This window comes from Phocoena phocoena, chromosome 2 (assembly GCF_963924675.1).
Source record: "Phocoena phocoena chromosome 2, mPhoPho1.1, whole genome shotgun sequence".
NCBI classification, from domain to species: domain Eukaryota; kingdom Metazoa; phylum Chordata; class Mammalia; order Artiodactyla; family Phocoenidae; genus Phocoena; species Phocoena phocoena.
The window spans coordinates 71,318,356-71,337,775 of record NC_089220.1 but is presented as its reverse complement, the minus strand read 5'-3'; the positions used below and the strand labels follow the sequence as shown (position 1 = coordinate 71,337,775).

General features: G+C 33.3%; 1 protein-coding gene across 5 annotated transcripts in view; it reads right to left on the bottom strand.

Annotated features, from left to right (window-relative positions):
- NOVA1 (NOVA alternative splicing regulator 1) overlaps positions 1–19,420 on the bottom strand; it is a 142,203-nt gene that overhangs the window by 28,028 nt on the left and 94,755 nt on the right. For all 5 annotated transcript variants that reach the window (XM_065871615.1, XM_065871617.1, XM_065871616.1 and 2 more), the window contains exon 3: positions 5,634–5,800. In XM_065871615.1, coding sequence (XP_065727687.1) covers positions 5,634–5,800 — 167 coding nt within the window. The remainder of the gene's footprint in view (positions 1–5,633; positions 5,801–19,420) is intronic.

Below are 19,420 nucleotides of genomic sequence, written 5' to 3'. Positions count from 1 at the left end.
AAGTTGAGGTATACAGAAGTAAAACAGCTTGTCCAAATGTACACAACTGGTAAATTAAAGACGCAGGATTTGAAACCTGGCAATCCTATTTCAGATCCTATACCTAACCGCTATACTATAATGCTTCTGACTTTGTTTAAAAAAAAGTAACTGCTTCTTTATCTCTTTTTTTCTCTCCTACAATGAAGGTGTAAGTGAAATTATCACCTATACTGCAATTAAGGATCTATATTTTCAGTTTTAAACTGTCACCTATGCTTCTATCAAAGACTACTTCAAGGAAAAAACATACTATGTACAACTTATTCAACTTGCTTGAAACAAACATACAAAAGTATTATCTCACATAGATGCCTGACTAAAATTCACTAGTTGCTTCCTAGAATTCAACATTTTGCTAGGCTCAAAACCACATATAGTCATTTAAAATTTTTCCTTATTATTTTAGAACTGGATTCAAACCAGTCTCAAAGCCTCACAGATTTCACTTTGAAATATCTTTTAACTTCAAGCTTTGTCTCAACTTTCACCACCAGAGGAGATTGTGTTCATCATCTTATTCTTAAAATATTCCCTGGTCTCCTAACTTCACCCTGATACAAGACTTTCTATTACAACTGAGGTCCTCCTCTTGGAGATGCTTATTCAAGACTCTGAGAAATTCCAGAAGAGAGAAATCTATTGGATTTTGTTTAATCAGCATTACTCAAACTTAGAAGCCATACAGCTCAGTGTTAAGATCAATTACCAGTTACATTTACTTGGGTAAGTTACTCAAATTCCTTTAAGCATCAGTTTCTATTTGTATAACATGGACTCTTTACCTGCCTCAGAAGAATTTTGGAAGGATGAATGAAAGGTGATAATAAATGTAAAGTGCATAGTACAACGGCTAGCACAGAAACAGAATAAGCACCATATACATCACTGTTACCAGTATTACTGATCCTTCATTCTTGACCATAAAAGTGCTTTTCCTGGCAAAGATTAACATCCCCTGGATTTGCGGGTATTACATAAAAGAAGTTTTAAAAAATATTATTTTATAAACCTTCAAATCTAAAGATCTGCATAGTAGATTACTCAGCAAGTGTCATAATTCTCTTCCTCTCCTAACAATAGGTGTTCCTACAAGCACTCTAAGAATCTGTGTGGAGTTTTAGCACAGAAGAGAACAAAGGGTAGAGGTGCCTCTTTTTTTTTTTCCATAACCTTCCAGAGAAATTAAAAGGGCTCTTTTGGAAAATATTAGGAAGAATCAGTAGTCTACAGGATACCCTTTGGCCAGACATCCAAGACTCTCCATTATCTGGTCCCACATGGCTTATCTAACATTAATTTCCTCTAAACTACAACACAGATATTCCACTTCTGTCAAGATAATCTCTTTACTATTTAACAATTATGATGTCTTTCTCCTCAAATGCATATTGCTTCATCTGCCTAAAATAAGCTTTTCTCTTTTTTCTCCTCTAATCAGGCAATTCCTGTACAATCTTCAAGGTCCAGTTCAAGTCTTCACCTATTTTACAAGACCAAATGTCACTCTAGCCTACATTTCTTTCACACTCCTCCAAACTTTTATACTACATTGTTTATATTGTAGTTTTGGTATATAAATACAGTTTTATATTTTTATTAGTTATTGAAAGTATTTAGGATCTCTCATAAACTAGCTTGACAGAGCAAGGGCTACATTTTAATATATTTTACAATTCACTAAGAAGGCATTTAATAAACTTATGATTGAATGAATAATGAACAAATTATGTGCTAATTTTGCCAATTTTTCATGATGAAAGTAGAATTCTTTGAGCTAAGTGAGATTTTTGGTATCTTAATTTAATTTTTACATACAAAATAATTATTTAAATGCCTATAACCACTTCTTTTTAATGTAGATTTTCTTAAAAATGCATTTGAGCCAAAGAGAAAAAAATGCTGAAAAACTGTAATAGACAAAGGAAGTTAACAAATGCCAACTATCTTACTGATTTGTTGTTTCTACCATGTTTTGGGGTTCATTTATTGACTCATTAGGTATAAACAACCATACTTAGAGCGGGATTTGAGGGACTTACAGCAACAGGAAATGTTTCAATAATCCCGTGAAGAAAAAAAAGTAAAAAGTACAAAATTCAAAACATAAAAGGTGGAAATGAAAATATGTACACCAAAAAATCTGGGCTAAGACGTGCCCCAGGAATGAGTTCAGAGCTTCTAGGTAAACAAAGTCTAAATTATTTGAAGATCACTGAAGGTCTCTGCTATTTTCATTTCCTGAAAATAAGAAATATAATGTTCTATGTTGCAATTATATGTTTAATTTTGGCTTACTGGCTCTTGCTGCATATCTGTTTCTTAGTATACTGCCTTGTGAAATGAGCACAATGGTGTTATGTACGTTATAATCTTCTGATATTAAGGCTATAGAACAGAGGCTACATACTTTGATTATTCAATAAATATTATTATTATTGTCATTTTGAATATATAAAATATTGGAGTCCCTCTCTATTAGCAAATATATATTTGATTTAAATAAAACAAACAAAAAAACACACTTGAGAATAAAGAAGTGAATAGTTCACATCTAATATCTAAATTGGATGTAAGGCTGTCATGCTAGATATCATCATGCTTCCATATGAAAGACTTGTGAGACCAGTATGTACTGCTTTCCTAAGAACTTATATTTGGTTGAGATTTCATTAAGTCAATAAGGCTTCATCTGGGGAGAATATTCTGGTTCATGTAATTTATTCAGAAACCAACTGTATCTAGATCACATAATTCAGAAAATAATATTTTATAAAAGTCATAATAATATATGGTGTAAAATTCTAACTTTTAAAGCAAGTTTTATTCATTTAGAACTAACTCTGACTTCCTATTTTAAGTCCAAGTTACATATTAATTATACTTTTTGTAGTAAGCAAAATCTTAAATTATCAACCATAAAAAACAAGATACGTAGTAACAAAAATTAAGAAAATATAATTTCAGATCCAACATTAATTCATTTCTATGCAGAAATTACATTTTCCAGTTCCAGAAATTTTTAAAACTCAAATTTTATTCTTTGCACAATCTTAACTAGAAGAAAATGTTTAAAAATATTTTAAAGAAGTTATTTTAAAAATTAACTTCAGAATTGAAGTCCAAAGGGAATGTAAATGTTATGCCATTAGTTAAGGGAAAGACTACCATTTTAAAAGAAATCTTATTATTATTCTATGTACTAAAATATAAAAAAAAATAAACATTATATGAAATACGTTTTTATCTATTCTAGTGTAAAATAATTTATTTTAGAAATAATTATTTTATACTGGATTACCAGCATAATTTCTTCAGAAATAAAAGCATGGTAATTTAAATTTATATACTTCACTTACTATTTAGACAATGATCCAACAAAAAGTATTACATTGTAAAACAGGATACCTAGAAAGTTAGAGAATCCGAAATTTAGAGTATAAATAACTCTGTTGATCTACAGTATGATAAATCTCTCTTCCAGATTTTTTGAGTAAATTTTTCAAATTTTACATTTATAAGAAACTGTTTAAGTATTAAATATATTACCCTACTAGATGTAGTGTACTTCTTAATAAATCTTTTAAAATGATACTCTATTTCACATTATTTATTACATGAAAATATTAATCAATAATAATTTCAATGCCATGAATGTCTACAAAGCTTACAAATGAATGCAAATACACAAAAGTAAATCAATCACCATTATTTTTTACCACTTATCTTGAATTTAAATAATATTATCTGAACAAGGCAAATAAAAATAGAAATGAACCCAACATTTTAAAATTCTGGCTTTCATAAATCTTTACTGAGACTGGATATACGATAATCTATAAATCTCATATCGCCATAGAGAAAATTAAAGTTTCAACAATGACTCATAGACTATTATTTGATGGTACTAGCTATTTAGTATTATAAAAATAATAAAAATTCATTCATATCATTGTCCTGAATATATTGCCAGTGATACAGTACTCAAAGTATATTTTATGTTTTATTTTTTTTAAAAAATCAAGATATTCACTGCCTTCCCTAAATGTTTGAACTTACAGAAATTACAAAATAAAGCGGAGAAGTAATAGGCTGGATTAGAGCAGAAAGTCAATAAACCTTCAATGGCACTTCAGTGCCAATTCTATAAATTCTTAGACCCAGGAAATTGTAACCTAGAGGTCTTTAAACTCATACTTTTAGAATTTGGATAAAATCATGGTACCACTTTCAAGGCATCAGTTTTTAAATTATCCTTTGTATGCACCTAGCACAGATAAAATAAACATTTCAAAACTATAAATGGCTGTGAAGAATAAAAATATCTACCTGTGTTTAGAATTTTAAAATATTTACATTCTGCCATGTATAAACTAAAAGATACTTCCTTCAAAAGTTATAAAGGGTTACAAATTAAACTATTTTGACACTGACAAAGAGCATAAAATGAACGATTTTATATGGAATAACAACTACCCACTCATGATTTAAACATGGAAGGACTTTTTAAAATGGTAATTAAAAGAAAATTGAGTCTTGGCCCATAATTTGAAAATATATTACCTAATTATTAATTGCTATGTTTGTATTTAATTAGACAGCCTTATATTTATCAATATATTGGTAAAATTATAATAGATTCATAACACTGCCTAGTATAAAATATTTTTTTTCAATTCAGAAACATGAAATTAATAAGATTTTGAGCTACATTTCAAATTTATTACAATGAACATAAATATTCTGTGAACTAATGAATAATACATTTCTTTTGAAGTCTATCAATATGATCACAAATTAAGCAGCTAATTATAAAAGGGCAAATGCAGAAACATTATAAACATAAAGTATCAAACAATTTTGAGGATTTAAACGAGGTTGAGGGGAAGAATTCACCTTATTTAACATTAAAGAATGTCATTTTTTTCCTACATCATGTCAGCCATTATTCAATCTTAAGAACTCACATTGTCTTCTATCAAGTAAAATTTTTGTTACAGAAAATCCCACACATTAAAAATAAACATTGGCCCTTTATGACATATATATAAATACTACACAAGTTATACAGAACATAATAGCTGATTTGTAACAAAGAACTGTTTGCTAGGTACAAAAGTTTACTTATACATATTTGTTGATAAAAAATGTTGAACATGACAAGTTAACAAAATAGGAGTTTATATGCATAATAACTATACTAAAGGCTAAAAATATTATTAAGAATATGGTATTAGGAATTTTGAGAATATAGTTTCAATGTTTATACTTTATTTAAAAATTGATATTATTTTAAATAGATTAAATTTCTATAAATTAATCAAATTTGTGTCTATAATTTTTTAAAGGGCACCATAAAAGAAATGAGTCACATAATCGCTCCTCAGTGTAACACTAATAAATGAGTAATTCAATTATCTGATCAATCTAAAGAAGAGACTCTGACAGTCTTTAAATAAATAAAAGACAACTCTCTTATGTTTTAAGTATTACTTAGAAAAAAGCTTTATGTGCTAAAACTTTAAGGCTTCTTTCAGAAGGAATTCATACTACACTGTGGATGTTAGTCTTTGATTTCCCAACTAAACACTCACTTGTTTGATGCGATCTGGGTTAACGGTGGTCTGGGGTTGTAGAATGCTGACTGGTTCTGTCTTGGCCACATTTTGGGGCATTTCTCGAATTTTTTCTGCAATGAATCCATGAACTGCATTCAGTGCTTCAACTGTTCCCTGGATCAAGCACACTCGTTCAGTAGTACCTGTGGATAAAAGATTAATTTTCAGAAAACTTCCCTTCTTACTTTGTATGTTCTTCAAAAATGCTGTATGGAGGTTCCTTAAAAAACTACAAATAGAACTACCATATGACCCAGCAACCCCATTACTGTGCATATACCCTGAGAAAACCATAATTAAAAAAAAGTCATGTACCAAAATGTTCAGTGCGGCACTATTTACAATAGCCAGGACATGGAGACAACCTAAACGTCCATCAACAGATGAATGGATAAAGAAGATGTGGCATATATATACACAATGGAATATTACTCAGCCATTAAAAGGAACAAAATTGAGTTATCTGTAGTGAGGTGGATGGACCTAGAGTCTGTCATACAGAGTGAAGTAAGTCTGAAAGAGGAAAACAAATACCGTATGCTAACGCATATATATGGAATCTAAAAAACTGGTACTGATTAACCTAATGGCAGGGCAGGACTAAAGACGGAGACATAGAGAATGGACTTGAGGACACAAGTGGTGGGGGAAGGGGAAGCTGGGACAAAGTGAGAGAGTGGCATGGACATATATACACTACCAAATGCAAAACAGATAGCTAGTGGGAAGCAGCTGCATAGCATAGAGAGATCAGCTCGGCGCTTGCGGAAGACCTAGTTGGGTGGGATAGGGAGGGTGGGAGGGAGGCTTAAGAGGGAGGGGATATATGTATGTATATGGCTGATTCACTTTGTGAATGGCTGATTCTGTTCTGTACAACAGCAACTAACACAGCACTGTGAAGCAAGTATACTCCAATAAAGATGTGCACCTAATTAAAAAAAAAAAGGGTGATATACTAATGCCAATAAAATAATGTAAAATGTAGAACTCTAAATCCCCAAAAGGGTCAGCAGAGCCAGAAATCCTGAGAAGTTCTGAGTATATCATTCATTCACTGATATAACCAATACTTACTGAGCACGTATAAAAGAACTTTGGGTTAGAAACTGGTAACACAGATGTGAAGATCTACGCACCCAACTTTCAAAGCACATACTCTTACGGGCAAAAAACAGACATCAAGCCAGAGAATTACAAGATACTATGATATGAAAAATAATGGAGGTGTCTACATGGGCAGCACATACGGTTGGTCTACAGTAAAAACATCATTTAAATCAGTGGGGAGAAGGAGTCTTGGAAAGTTTACATAGTAGGTGAATTTCTGAATTTTTACCACCCTTTATTCACTTACCTTGTTCTTCTTTTAATCACAGCAACAATGCTATCTGACATTTTGTATTTGTTTATTTTTTTACTTTTCTACTAGAATGCAAGCTCTAGGAGAACAGTTAATTAGTCTGTTTTGTTTTGTGCTATAGTCTCCCCAAAGCCTAGAGCAGTCCCTGGCACATGACAGGTCCATGACAAATATTTATTGGAAAATGAATCAACCCTGCTTTTACTGATTATGTAATTTTAAGAAGATATAATATCATAATTAAAAACATTTTAAACTATTTTTAATTTGAAATTGATGAATAATTGATAAAGATACTACTAATATTATTTGCTTCATATCTGGTGAATAAAATGTAGACACATGATGTGAGACAAGACTAAAATGAAATTGGTTGCGTCTGATACACAGGTCCTTTAACCCATTTCATACTTTACAGATATACCTGAAGGCAATAAAAACAAATGATTAGTTTTTCAGACTATTTTGAGCCTCCCTGCAGCATCCTGATATTAAACTGGGATCTTCTGCTGAGCAGCCCAACACAACAAGCATATAAACTTCTCAGACGTAACTATTCTTTTACTAAACAGTTATCAAAAAGTCAAAAGAATGGTATTTTAAAATTTATAAAATATCTGTTTTTGAACTAATATGAAAACTTCCAAGTACTTAGCATGTATCCTCTTCATACCACAGTTTCAAAATTCTAAGCCACTCTATAAAATATTTTTAAAGTACATTTTGAAGGACAAAAGTGTGAATCTACACATTAAAAAAACTGCATGGAGTTAACACTGCTTTAAGGATTAACTGCCACATAAACCGTTTTCCTAGCAGTTTTAAATGTTTAAAAGAATAGTGAAAGATTATCACTCTTACCTTTAGAAAATTAGATCACAAGAATTAGGAGCAAAAATAAAATAATATTATATGAATAATATTATATGAATCCACCTAAATTAAACTTTCCTGTTTTAAACAATGAAGATGCAAATTTATGAAAAGCTACCATTTCCTAATCTGTACAAAATATTTCAATAGAAAGCAATATCTTTCAATTGTAAGGATGGAGACAATCTGAAAAACATACCGTGAGTGTGAAAGCTTAATATTTCCTGTTTCTCCTAATCAGCTTTTCTCATCCTTGAATATCTTTATGTATCTATTCCTGGGTAAAACGATCTAGTTTATTAGGGATACTCTAGGGAGTCTTTACAAGGTTGTATTAATTGTTCAATAACTGACTAGAAAGGATGAGAACTGATCAATGTAGCTCATGCAAAGTGTTCTCATGGAAGTCAGCAAACAATACAAAACACAGATCAGATTACATTCCTGCTTTTGGAGGCAACTACGGAGTGCTCTTTTGGGGACGCCAAGACAGAAAAGGAAATCAGTCAAACCTCAACAGAGATTTGTAAAAAAGAAAACATGGTACTAAGTAACTAAAGGGACTATATAATCCATATTGCTTTTAAAATTCAAATTTAACAGAATACATACTGTGTCAGACAACACAATAACCCCAATACTCTTCAGACTGTATGACTAACAAGTAGTAAATGGAAATCACTGAGCCATAAAGAAATATGATTGTCTAAAACTAAATTTCACATAGCATGTATGAGACAATTTGGAGATAGTTTACAGGTCCAAAGTTGCAATAAATATTCTTTCAAGATTAAATTATACCACTACCATTAGAACTACTACTACAAAAAAAAAAAAAAAGGAAATTGTAATTCCACCAATGGGAACTGCTGCAATCCTCAGAAGAGAGGCTGTCATATTCTTCTACTGACCTCTAAAGGACTTTTCACTTAGGTAACACAAAACTATAATTTTTAGGAGAAAGTCACAAAGAGGGAAGACTGTCAGGTATATGACCAAACTGTGTAACAAAAATTAGCCTATAAATCATAAAAGTTGCTGTTTTTTGTCATTTTACAGGCTTTTAGGGCCCATTAGTGTCTAAACTGAACTGCGAGTTATTTATCATTTTGTTTAACAGCAGCATTTACTTCTCTTTGCAACAGACTAGCACCAAAAGCTGAAAAATTACATAAAAGTATATGCTTATAATTTTTATAATGTAAAGATACAGGTGTATAAGACACCATTAATTTTAAGGGAGAAATTAGAAAAAATTTAAAAATCCCTAACAAGTAGGGTCAAATATAGGCAGTGAAATTCAAAATAGCTTTAAGTTCCTACTTCACATGCAATATCATCAACTGAATATGCATGTTTCTAAAATTAGGTACAATTATAAGATTCCAAAGTAAAATTCTGATATACATTTAATAAAATAAATCCACTCTGTGCTACTATAACCTTGGACAAGTCGCTTAAACTGTTCCTCCTCCTACCTAAGGCATTCTATCACCTGTGCAGTGGACCCCATCCCCTCTTAACTACCAAGTCCAGTGTTTCTCCAGGTATCATAATTTTTCCTTTTCTATTAGATCATGCCCATCAGCAGAAAAACATGTTATAATTTCTTCAATTTTTAAAGATCCCTCCTTTATGACAGAAATAGAAAATTATCTTTGGGTAAAGCAAATGAAATAACTGATTTAGGCAAAGGTCATAAAATCATAAGATGAAAGGTTAATGGGCAAATTTCAGTGGAAACATCTGGCAGTCACCAACTGACTTCACTGATCAACATTAGCATAACTAAGAGTGTGAAAATCAAACATACGCCTCTTGTCGTGATGCAATATGAAGCAGAGGCCACCAACTATAAAGTATGTATCCCAAAATAGCTGAACCTAAATCTAATCAAACATTTAGCACTATGTAACAGCTTACAAATAATATTGAAAATGGAGAAATAAATTAGATGACCTATGAAGAAGAAAAGATACAAATCAAGAATGTAAGATAGGCTACAGGACAATTAATCTAGTTTCATCAATATAGGAAAGACTGTTCTCTAGACTTAAAGAGTCTTAAAAGATACAACGATCAAATGTGAATCAGAATTTGGATCTAAATTCAAACAACTTCTATTTTAAACATAATTGTGGCAATCTCATAAACACTGGGTGTTAAATAGTATCAAAGAATTACTGTTAATTTTAATAGGTGTGATTATGGCATCAGGTTGTGTAAGAAAGTGCCTTTTCTCTCTTTTTTAGATGCATATTGAAGTATATACAGCTAAAATGGCTGGGATTTGCTTCAAAATATTTTTGCAACAACAAAAATGAGTAAATGAAATACATATGCCAAAATCTTGATATTGCTAACAAACATGAAAGAGGTTCTTTCTTCTATGTATGTTTGAAATTTTTATAATAAAAGAAAAACACTTTAAAGCCCTCCCTGACCTCATACCCGTCTTCTGGTTACAGCTCAATTTCCTTATCCCTCAAAATTCCGTGAACAATTTATATAGATATATCTCTTCTTTCTACTTCTTCACTACCCATTCCTTTTTTTCTTGACTCTACTCCAATATGGCTTTTGTGCCACCACTCAACTAAAACCACTTATCACAGCCATCTATACCTTGGTAAATCCAATCTTCATGTCTTTACATTGTCTGACCCATCAGCAGCATTTGACATAGCTGACCAGTCTGTTCTAAAAATACTTCATTTGGATTTCAGGATACCATATGGCCCTCATTTAATTCAATTCATTCATTCATTTGACAAAAAAAATCTATTGATTCCCCACTAAATGTTAAGTATTGTACTAGATACAGCAATGACCAAACAGACAAACCTGCTTTCATGGAGTTCTTACTCTAGTTCATGCAGACAGATACTATACATAAAACAAATGAAAAATATATAGAGAGAGTATGAAATGAAATTAGTACTACAGAAAAAGTTTGAGGACAATACCAGGATAAGGAAAGACAAAAATAAAGTATAAAAGAGACCTTGTCTGTCATGTTCACTACTGTATTCTCAGTGTCTGGAATAGTGCCTGGCACACTGTATACACTCAAGAAGTATTCTTTGAATAATGCATAACTCCCTGAGTCTAATTTTCTTACCTGTGAATTGAAAACATATGATTGACTTTAAGACCTTTTTACCTATAAAATGTCTATAAAACAAGTAAGCCTCTTTGGGTTTACAAGATGAGTCAATGTATGTACAAATGAGATATATTTTGGGAAATGATTTAAAAAACTATAAGAAGTTATAAATTATAATGTCAATAAAAAGGATACTTGATTTTAAAAAAGATTTGAGAAAGGTAATAGGAAAAATAATGAATAGCTCAGTAGTTTTTTTCTTCCTAGAATAGAAAAGTAAACTCTAAAAATGTGATCTACCTAAAAGAATAAAATTAAGGGAAAAAAAAGGAATGCTTTTTGCTGTATAAAATACAGTCTAGGGCTTCTCTGGTGGCGCAGTGGTTGAGAGTCCGCCTGCCGATGCAGGGGACACGGGTTCGTGCCCCGGTCCGGGAAGATTCCACATGCCGCGGAGCGGCTGGGCCAGTGAGCCATGGCCGCTGAGGCTGCACGTCCTGAGCCTGTGCTCCGCAACGGGAGAGGCCACAACAGTGAGAGGCCCGCGTACCGCAAAAAAAAAAAAAAAAAAAAAAAAAAAAAAAAAAAAATACAGTCTAAAACTTTTTAGATACCTGAGACCTATTTCAACCAGAATGAGTCTGGTTTAGAATAATGGGTATATACTAACAATCTGATCCACTTATTTCCAATGGTCAACTATAATGAAAATTAGCAAACATTTTGTTTGGATGTAAGAAAATGCATCAGTTTATACTCCTACTGAGAATATAACTCAGTATCTTATGATAAGATATTTCTTTAGGAAATATTAGTGTCAAGTCTAGAGTAAGAAATTTGGTTGAATGAATATCAGTGAAACATTGAAAATGAAAAATACCAAAAATCTAGCCGAATATTAATAATTCTATGACAACCTATAGGCAATGTTGTTGGCCTCAAAAAGAACTAAGAAAATGGAAATGCCAATTAACTCTGCAATAGGCAAAAACTGAAGTTTAAAACAAAACATGACATATAATTTTTAGAGTAAGAAAGCAGCTACTTATAGCACTGAGAAATTACTAGATCTGGATAGCTAATATTCTGAATTGATAGGGTTTATTTTTTTCAACATAACATTTAGCTTCTACCATTTTTAAGAAATATCTCCCAATTTGCTACATATTTTCAAATATATTTAACATTTCCATAATACTTGGGAAAAGCTATATAGTTCCGGACAGTAATAAAGTGGCAAACTCAAGATTTCTTTGGCTATGTATGTCTATTTTTCCTTATAGATATGGTGCTCTGTGATTGGTATTTGTTCTTTTAGTTTTCATATTCTTTTCCTTACTGCCACTTATCCCTGCTGTTTGTTGGTACATCTGATTCCAGCAGGCTCCTCTCTTTACGTCTACTTTGCTGCTTCTAGTCCTCAATGGCTGGATAACCAGCTAAGCAAGGTTGTTGAAACTATATAAACTAGCAATAGACAGATTCTTGGTGACAACCATAGGGGATGGTTGATCTCTGTGAAATCTATTCTGGCTTTTTTCCCCTTTATTTCTGAATCTGAGGCCAGTATCAATAGGCAAAATGTTCCTTTAATGCCTTCTTAAGGTTTAAAAGTGCATGTAGGTTTTATGTTTAAAACTAAAATAAAGAGTATAATTTTTTAATGAATAAAGCGATTTACAGTAATTCTTTATTCTCAATCTATAATCATGGTAATCTAATTATGTGAATGTCTTTGTGGTTTAAATAAAGCAAAAACATTAGCTCATTAACTGTCCTTTAGTTTAACTATTAAGAGTAAAGTATAGAGTATCAATCATTAGTAATAATATTTATTACAAATTTCAGGTTAGAACAAAATGTAAATTATTTAAAAACAGAACAAAAGTATATATATAATATAATTTATAATACATATATTTAATATTTCATTAATTATGTATTATACAATGTATTATATGGTATCTCACATTTAATGTTCACAATTACCAAGGCAGATAATATTTTCTTCAACTTACAGGTAAAGAAGAGAAAGCAGCTGAGCCAAGGAAACGTAACTAACAAATGCAGAGAGAAGATTTTGTCAAATACCGTATTTTTTTCCATTACAACATATACCTTCTGAAAATGTAATGTTAGGCCAGCTACCAAATTACATCCTTTTAAGAAAGTCACATATGTTTCAGCCTGATGATGGAAAAATAATTTTCACCCAAGCTTGATAATTTTTTTAAATGCATTGAGTCATACTATTAATATCACTTCACAGATTTATTTCAAATCTGGCATAAAATGAAAGAAAAGACTGACCCTTCTTACAGAGAAGAGACCACCATAGGAGGTGGTTAATAATTGTGTGGGCTATTAGCAAAGTTTTTAGAACAAATTTTCAGATCAACAAAAGCACTTAGAAAAACTGCCATAAAAAGTAAGTTGAATTTGTAATTGCAGCTTTTATAACATTGTACAGTTTTGCACATTTGATAAAGCTTCCCCCTACTCTACAATTACTAAGGGAAAAATATACTATTTCAAGGAGAGGGTTTTTTAGAAAAGGAAATCACAGGAATTGACATCTCATAATACAAACTAATAATTGCTTTTCTTCTTCTGGTGATTAGCTCTCTACACAATCATGTCTCTACTTCTAAACTGTAAAAATCTGTAGGGGGCCATCATAACATGTTTTAGTCCCAAATCAATAGAGTGAAGCTTGAGTATCTGTTTATAGAACATGCTTTAACATTAAAATAGACTCAATTAAGCCAAAGGATGAAAGTATACTTTTCAGAAAACTCTAAAAGTACTCATATTCTTCAAAGAAGTTAAGATGAAACAATGAATGACAGAGTAGATGTCCAGCTTCTCACTCACTCAGTCTCTGTCCTATGCATGCAAATGGCATACTCATTTACTTTTAAGTAGCAATTCCCACAAAGTAACATCAGGAGTTTAGGAGACTCGAAGTTCTCAAGAACTGTGAGGTTTGAAAGCAGACATATCTGAAAATTCTAAATAATTGTAATTCATTTCCAGTTAACTTCTGAGGTCATGCAAAAGATCCTACTAATAGTTATGATGATGACTAGTTGTTCATTCATCTTTAGCACAGGTTTATGCTACGTTCAGAATTATAGTAATCCTGGGATGGAGGACAAGATGGCAGAGTAGAAGGACCTTGAGCTCACCTCCTCTCACAAGCACACCAAAATCACAACTAACTGCTGAACAACCATTGACAAAAAAGACTGGAACCTACTAAAAAAGATATTCTACAGCCAAAGACATAAGAAGAAACCCAACAAGATGGTAGGAGGGGTGCACTCATGATATAATTAAATCCAATACCCCCCTGGGTGGGCAACCCACAAACTGGAGACCAATTATATCGCAGAAGTTCTCCCACATGAGCGAGAGTTCTGAGCCCCATGTCAGGCTCCCGAGCCTGGGGGTCTGGCATCAGGAGAAGTCCCCAGAGCATTTGGCTTTAAAGACGAGCGGGGCTTGAGTGTAGGAGCTCCATAGGACTGGGGAAACAGAGACTCCACTCTTGGAGGGCATACACAAGGTCTTGTGCACACTGGGACCCAGGGCAAAAGCAGTGATTTCATAGGATCCTGGGCCACACCTACCTGCTAGTCTTGAAGGGTCTCTTACGGAGGTGGGGGGAGTGGCTATGGCTCACTGTGGGGACAATGACACTTGGTGGTGGAGGTACTGGGGAATATCCATCAGCATGAGCTCTCCTGGAAGCCACCATTTTGGTACTAAGACCTGGCCCCACCCAGCAGCCTGTAGGCTCCAGTGCTGGGATGCCTCAGGCCAAACAACCAACAGGGAGGAGACACAGCCCCACCCAGCAGCAGACAGGCTGTCTAAAGACTTCCTGAACCCAGTCACCTCTAGACACACCCCTTGGCATTGCCCTGCCCACCAGAGGGTCAAGACCCAGCTTCACTCACCAGTGGGCAGGCACTGGCTCCTCCCACCAGGAAGCCTGCACAAGCCTCTAGACCAGCCTCACCCACCATGGCACAGACACCAGAGGCAAGAAAACTATAACCCAGCAGCCTGTGGAACTAAGTCCGAAAACACAGATCAGAATCTATCCTGGGACCAGCTGGTCCCTGGCCCTTGGGTGACAAGAGGGGAGTGTACTGCTGGGACACACAGGACATCCTTTACAGAGGGCCACTTCTCTAAGGTTGAGAAACATAACTAACCTTTCACATACATAAAAATACAAATAGAAATTTAGACAAAATGAGACAGCAAAAGAGTGTGTTCCAGACGGAGGAACAGAACTAGCAATCCTAGGTTGGTCGACATTATTACCTTTTGACTTCCATTATGGATTACAGGAATATAAAAACTGCCATGACTAAATTTTATTTAAAATGTAATCACATTTTTATAAGTATATATAAAATAGACTTCCTGACTTTGCCTCCACTCCCAATCAGTGTCAACATTTTTGACACTAATTTGTACTCTTAAATTTCTGCTATAAGAAAAATGGCGCTTGGCATTTTTCTAGCTATTCCTTACAGACTGGTAGGAATTCACTTGCAGAATTTTGTGAACCACGCTTGGAAGCTGGGGACACAACTTGCAACAAACATGTGATGTCAAATCAAGCTCAGAAACTCAAAGTGTGACCAGTGGTGGCATGCAGAGCTAATCAAAGTCATTCAAAAGTCAGGAGCAAAACATACCACAAGACATGCAGCATAGTAACCAGATTTGAAGAGTGCTGCTGCTATAAGCTGACAAGAAGATGAGCCGTCTCTGGTGATAGCCCCACTCCTACCATATGACGTAAGTTATTACCTTCAGAGCCAATAGAGATTAATGCATTAGCAAATCCAATATGAAAGCAAGCCCACATTTCCATAGAGTTTGAGAGTGAATTATTCAAGTCAAAGAATGATAACAATTGTTATACAGTTGAGCATATGCACCATATCAAATGAACATAGAGGAAGCATGAAGATTTGTGACCCATTAAGTTGCTGGGAGAAGGAATATGGGAAGGTAAATTTGTAAAGTTTGGGAAAATGATAAAAATTTCAAGAGTACATGTAATCCTTTATTTTTAAAATTATTACATTAAAGATATTTAAAATGTATTAATTGTGGCAGTTTTATATACACTGAGTTAATATAAAATGACAAAATATTTTTAAATTGTAAATTATACATAACAAAAAATTTGCCATTTAAACCATTTTTAATCACACAATTCAGTGGCATTAACTATATTCACAAGGTTGTACAAATATTACCACTATTTCCAAAATTATTTTATAACCCCAAACAGAGAATCTATAACCCTTAAGAAACAAATCACCATGTCTTCCCTATATCCCCTAGTAACTTCTAAACTTTCTGTTTCTATGAATTTGCCTATTCTAGATATTTCATATAAAGGGAATCATACAATATTTGTTCTTTTGTATCTGACATTTTATTTAGCATAATATTTTATTCATTCATGTTGAAGCATATACCAGAACTTCATTCCTTTCTGTGGCTGAATAATTTTCCACTGAGTATATATAAAACATTTTGTTTATCCATTTATCTATTTACAGACACTTGTTTTTACCTTTTGGTTGTTGTGAATAATGCTGCAATGAACATTAGTGTACAAGTATCTGCTTAGGTCCCTCTTTTTCAGTTCTTTTGGGCATATATCTAGTAGTAGAATTGTTGGGTCATATGGTAATTTTATATGTAGCTTTTTGAGGAGCAGCTAAATTGTTTTCCACAGCAGCTGCACCATTTTACATTCCCACCATCAATGTACAAGAGTTCTAATTTCTCTACCTCCTCAATAACGCTTGTTATTATTATTTTTTAATAATAACCATTCTAATGAATGTGAGGTGGTATCTCATTGTAGTTTTGATTTGCATTTCTCTAATGACTAATAATGTTGGTTATCTTTTCATTGCTTATTGGCCATTTGTATATTTTCTGTGGAGAAATGTCTATCACACTCTTTGCCCATGGTTTCTTTTGGTTGTTTGTCTTTTTGTTGTTGAGTTTTAGGAGTTCTTTATATATTCTAGATATTAAAGCCTTATCATATAATTTGCAAATACCTTCAGATATATGGGTTTATTTCTGGACTCTCAATCATACTCTATTAATCTATATGTCTATCTTTATGTAAGTACCACACTGTTTTGATTACTGTAGCTTTGTAGTAATTTTTGAAATCAAGAAATGTAAGTCCCCAAACTTGTTCTTTTTCAAGACTGCTTTGGCTATTCAGGGTCCCTTGCATTTCCATATGAATTTGAGGACTGGGTTTTCCATTTCTACAAAAAAGGCTGTTGGAATTTTAATAGGTATTTAATTGCATGTGTAGATTGCTTTGGGCAGTATTGGTATCTTAACAATACTAAGTCTTTTTACCCATGAACATGGGATGCTTTTCCAATTATTTATGTCTTCTTTAATCTTTCATCTCCTTAGTTAAATTTACTCCTAGGTATTCTTTTGTTTTCGATGCTATTGCAAATGAAATTGCTTTCTTAATTACCTTTTGGGATTGTTCCTTGTTGGTATATAGAAACACACTGATTTTTGTGTGTTGATCTTATACCCTACAATATTACTGAACTTGTTTATTAGTTCCAGTAGTTTTCTTATAGATTCTTTGGGGTTTTCTACATATGGGATTATGTCATCTACTAACAGAGATAAATTTTACTTCTTCCTTTCCAATTTGGATACTCTTTAAAAAATTTCCCTGTTCAATTATTCTGGCTAGAACTACTTGCACAGTATTGCAGAGCAGTGGAGAAAGCAGTTGTTCTTGATTTTATTAGGGGGAAAGCTTTCAGTTTTTCACTTCTGAGTGTGATGTTAGATGTGGGTTCCATAAATGCCCTTTATCGCATTGGAAAAAAAAAGGGCAATATTTTGTCAGGAAAGAATATACAAATCTACCACGAATACATCTTGTCAGTCTATACTCTCCCTGTGCATTACAGTTTTCCTATGATCATGATGCTGAGAACAAGCAGCACAATATCTTATTTAAATAAATAGTTTCAGCATGCCACAATATATTTAGAGAGAAATGTGACTTTGGGGATCAAGGTGAGGCTCAGAAGTTCTTCAGAGTTCTCCAGCTCACTTGCCAAAAGTTATTTTTGTATCCTCTGATGTGAACAGACAACAGAGTATCTTATCACTTCATTTTTTCAATATGAAGTATTAATTATAAACTAAAGAATATCAGAATATATTAGTTATAGGAGATAAAAGTGATATATGAAAATAGATCATACATCTAACACCAGTTCGACTGTAGCTTAAAACTGGTGGCTACTGTTCAGATGAGTTTCTGTGATATCACAAACCAAATTTAATTGACCTACCTATTATACTCTTAGTTTTAAAAATATGTCTCAGAAAATGGCAAAATTGTGTTTCTATAGTAATTTTTATAATTCTAATTTTTGTTTCATATAACCCTTTCTCTTTGTCTCTATTATTCTGGATTATTAAAATATTATGGATAAGACCTGTCAACTGGAAGAATCCCAGACTAGATGTTATCTGTAACAGAGGGTGACTGTCAGACATACTCATGTACATTCATAGTAATACATAACTTTCCATTGGTTTAAATATCGTGACTCTCAGGCTAGTCCTTTTGACTTATAATCCACTTGAAGACAGATCCTTGGACTCTTGGTCGCCCACTGGCCTCTGATCCATGTGAGGACAGATGACTGGCTCTCTCTCTGTCATCCTCTGGCCTCCTTTCCTTTAGAAGGAATCTCTGAGTCTTTGGTTTCCTGTCCACTCTCTGGCCTCCTGCCCTTACTCATTAACCTACCCATATAAATAAATCCTTGAGTAACCTTCTTAGTTTGTCTGAGTCAACAGTTCCCCCGGCCAGTGGCTACCACAACACCTCGGTATCTCACTATTCCTGCTCCTCCCCCATCAAAGACCAGTACAGCATTTTTAGGAACAGAAAAGAAAGGTCAGTAGTATCATACCTTTAAAATAATAAGCTGGACCATAACTACCTGTCCATCATCCTAAAAGAGACTACCATTCCTCATATTCCTGTATATCTAAGTTACCAGCAGAAGTCTAAATCTCTCCAGTCACCATAATCAAATTCCTATGCACATAGTCTTCTCTATATCTCTGAATATGGCCCAAATCCCTATCCTCTGTCTTTCTAAACCTCTTCATTATGCCCTCTGTTACCTCTGTTTCAACATAAGCTCCATATGCAAAACCCCTTTTCTGAATGTTCATTTTAGTCTCACCACCTGATAAAATCTGGCTGTTCCCTACCTCTTTATGTCCCACAGAGCTCTCTCAACTGGGGCAGTTTTTTTCTCTCTCAAATCTCAGGTTATTTGGGCCACAAACTGTTTACATATT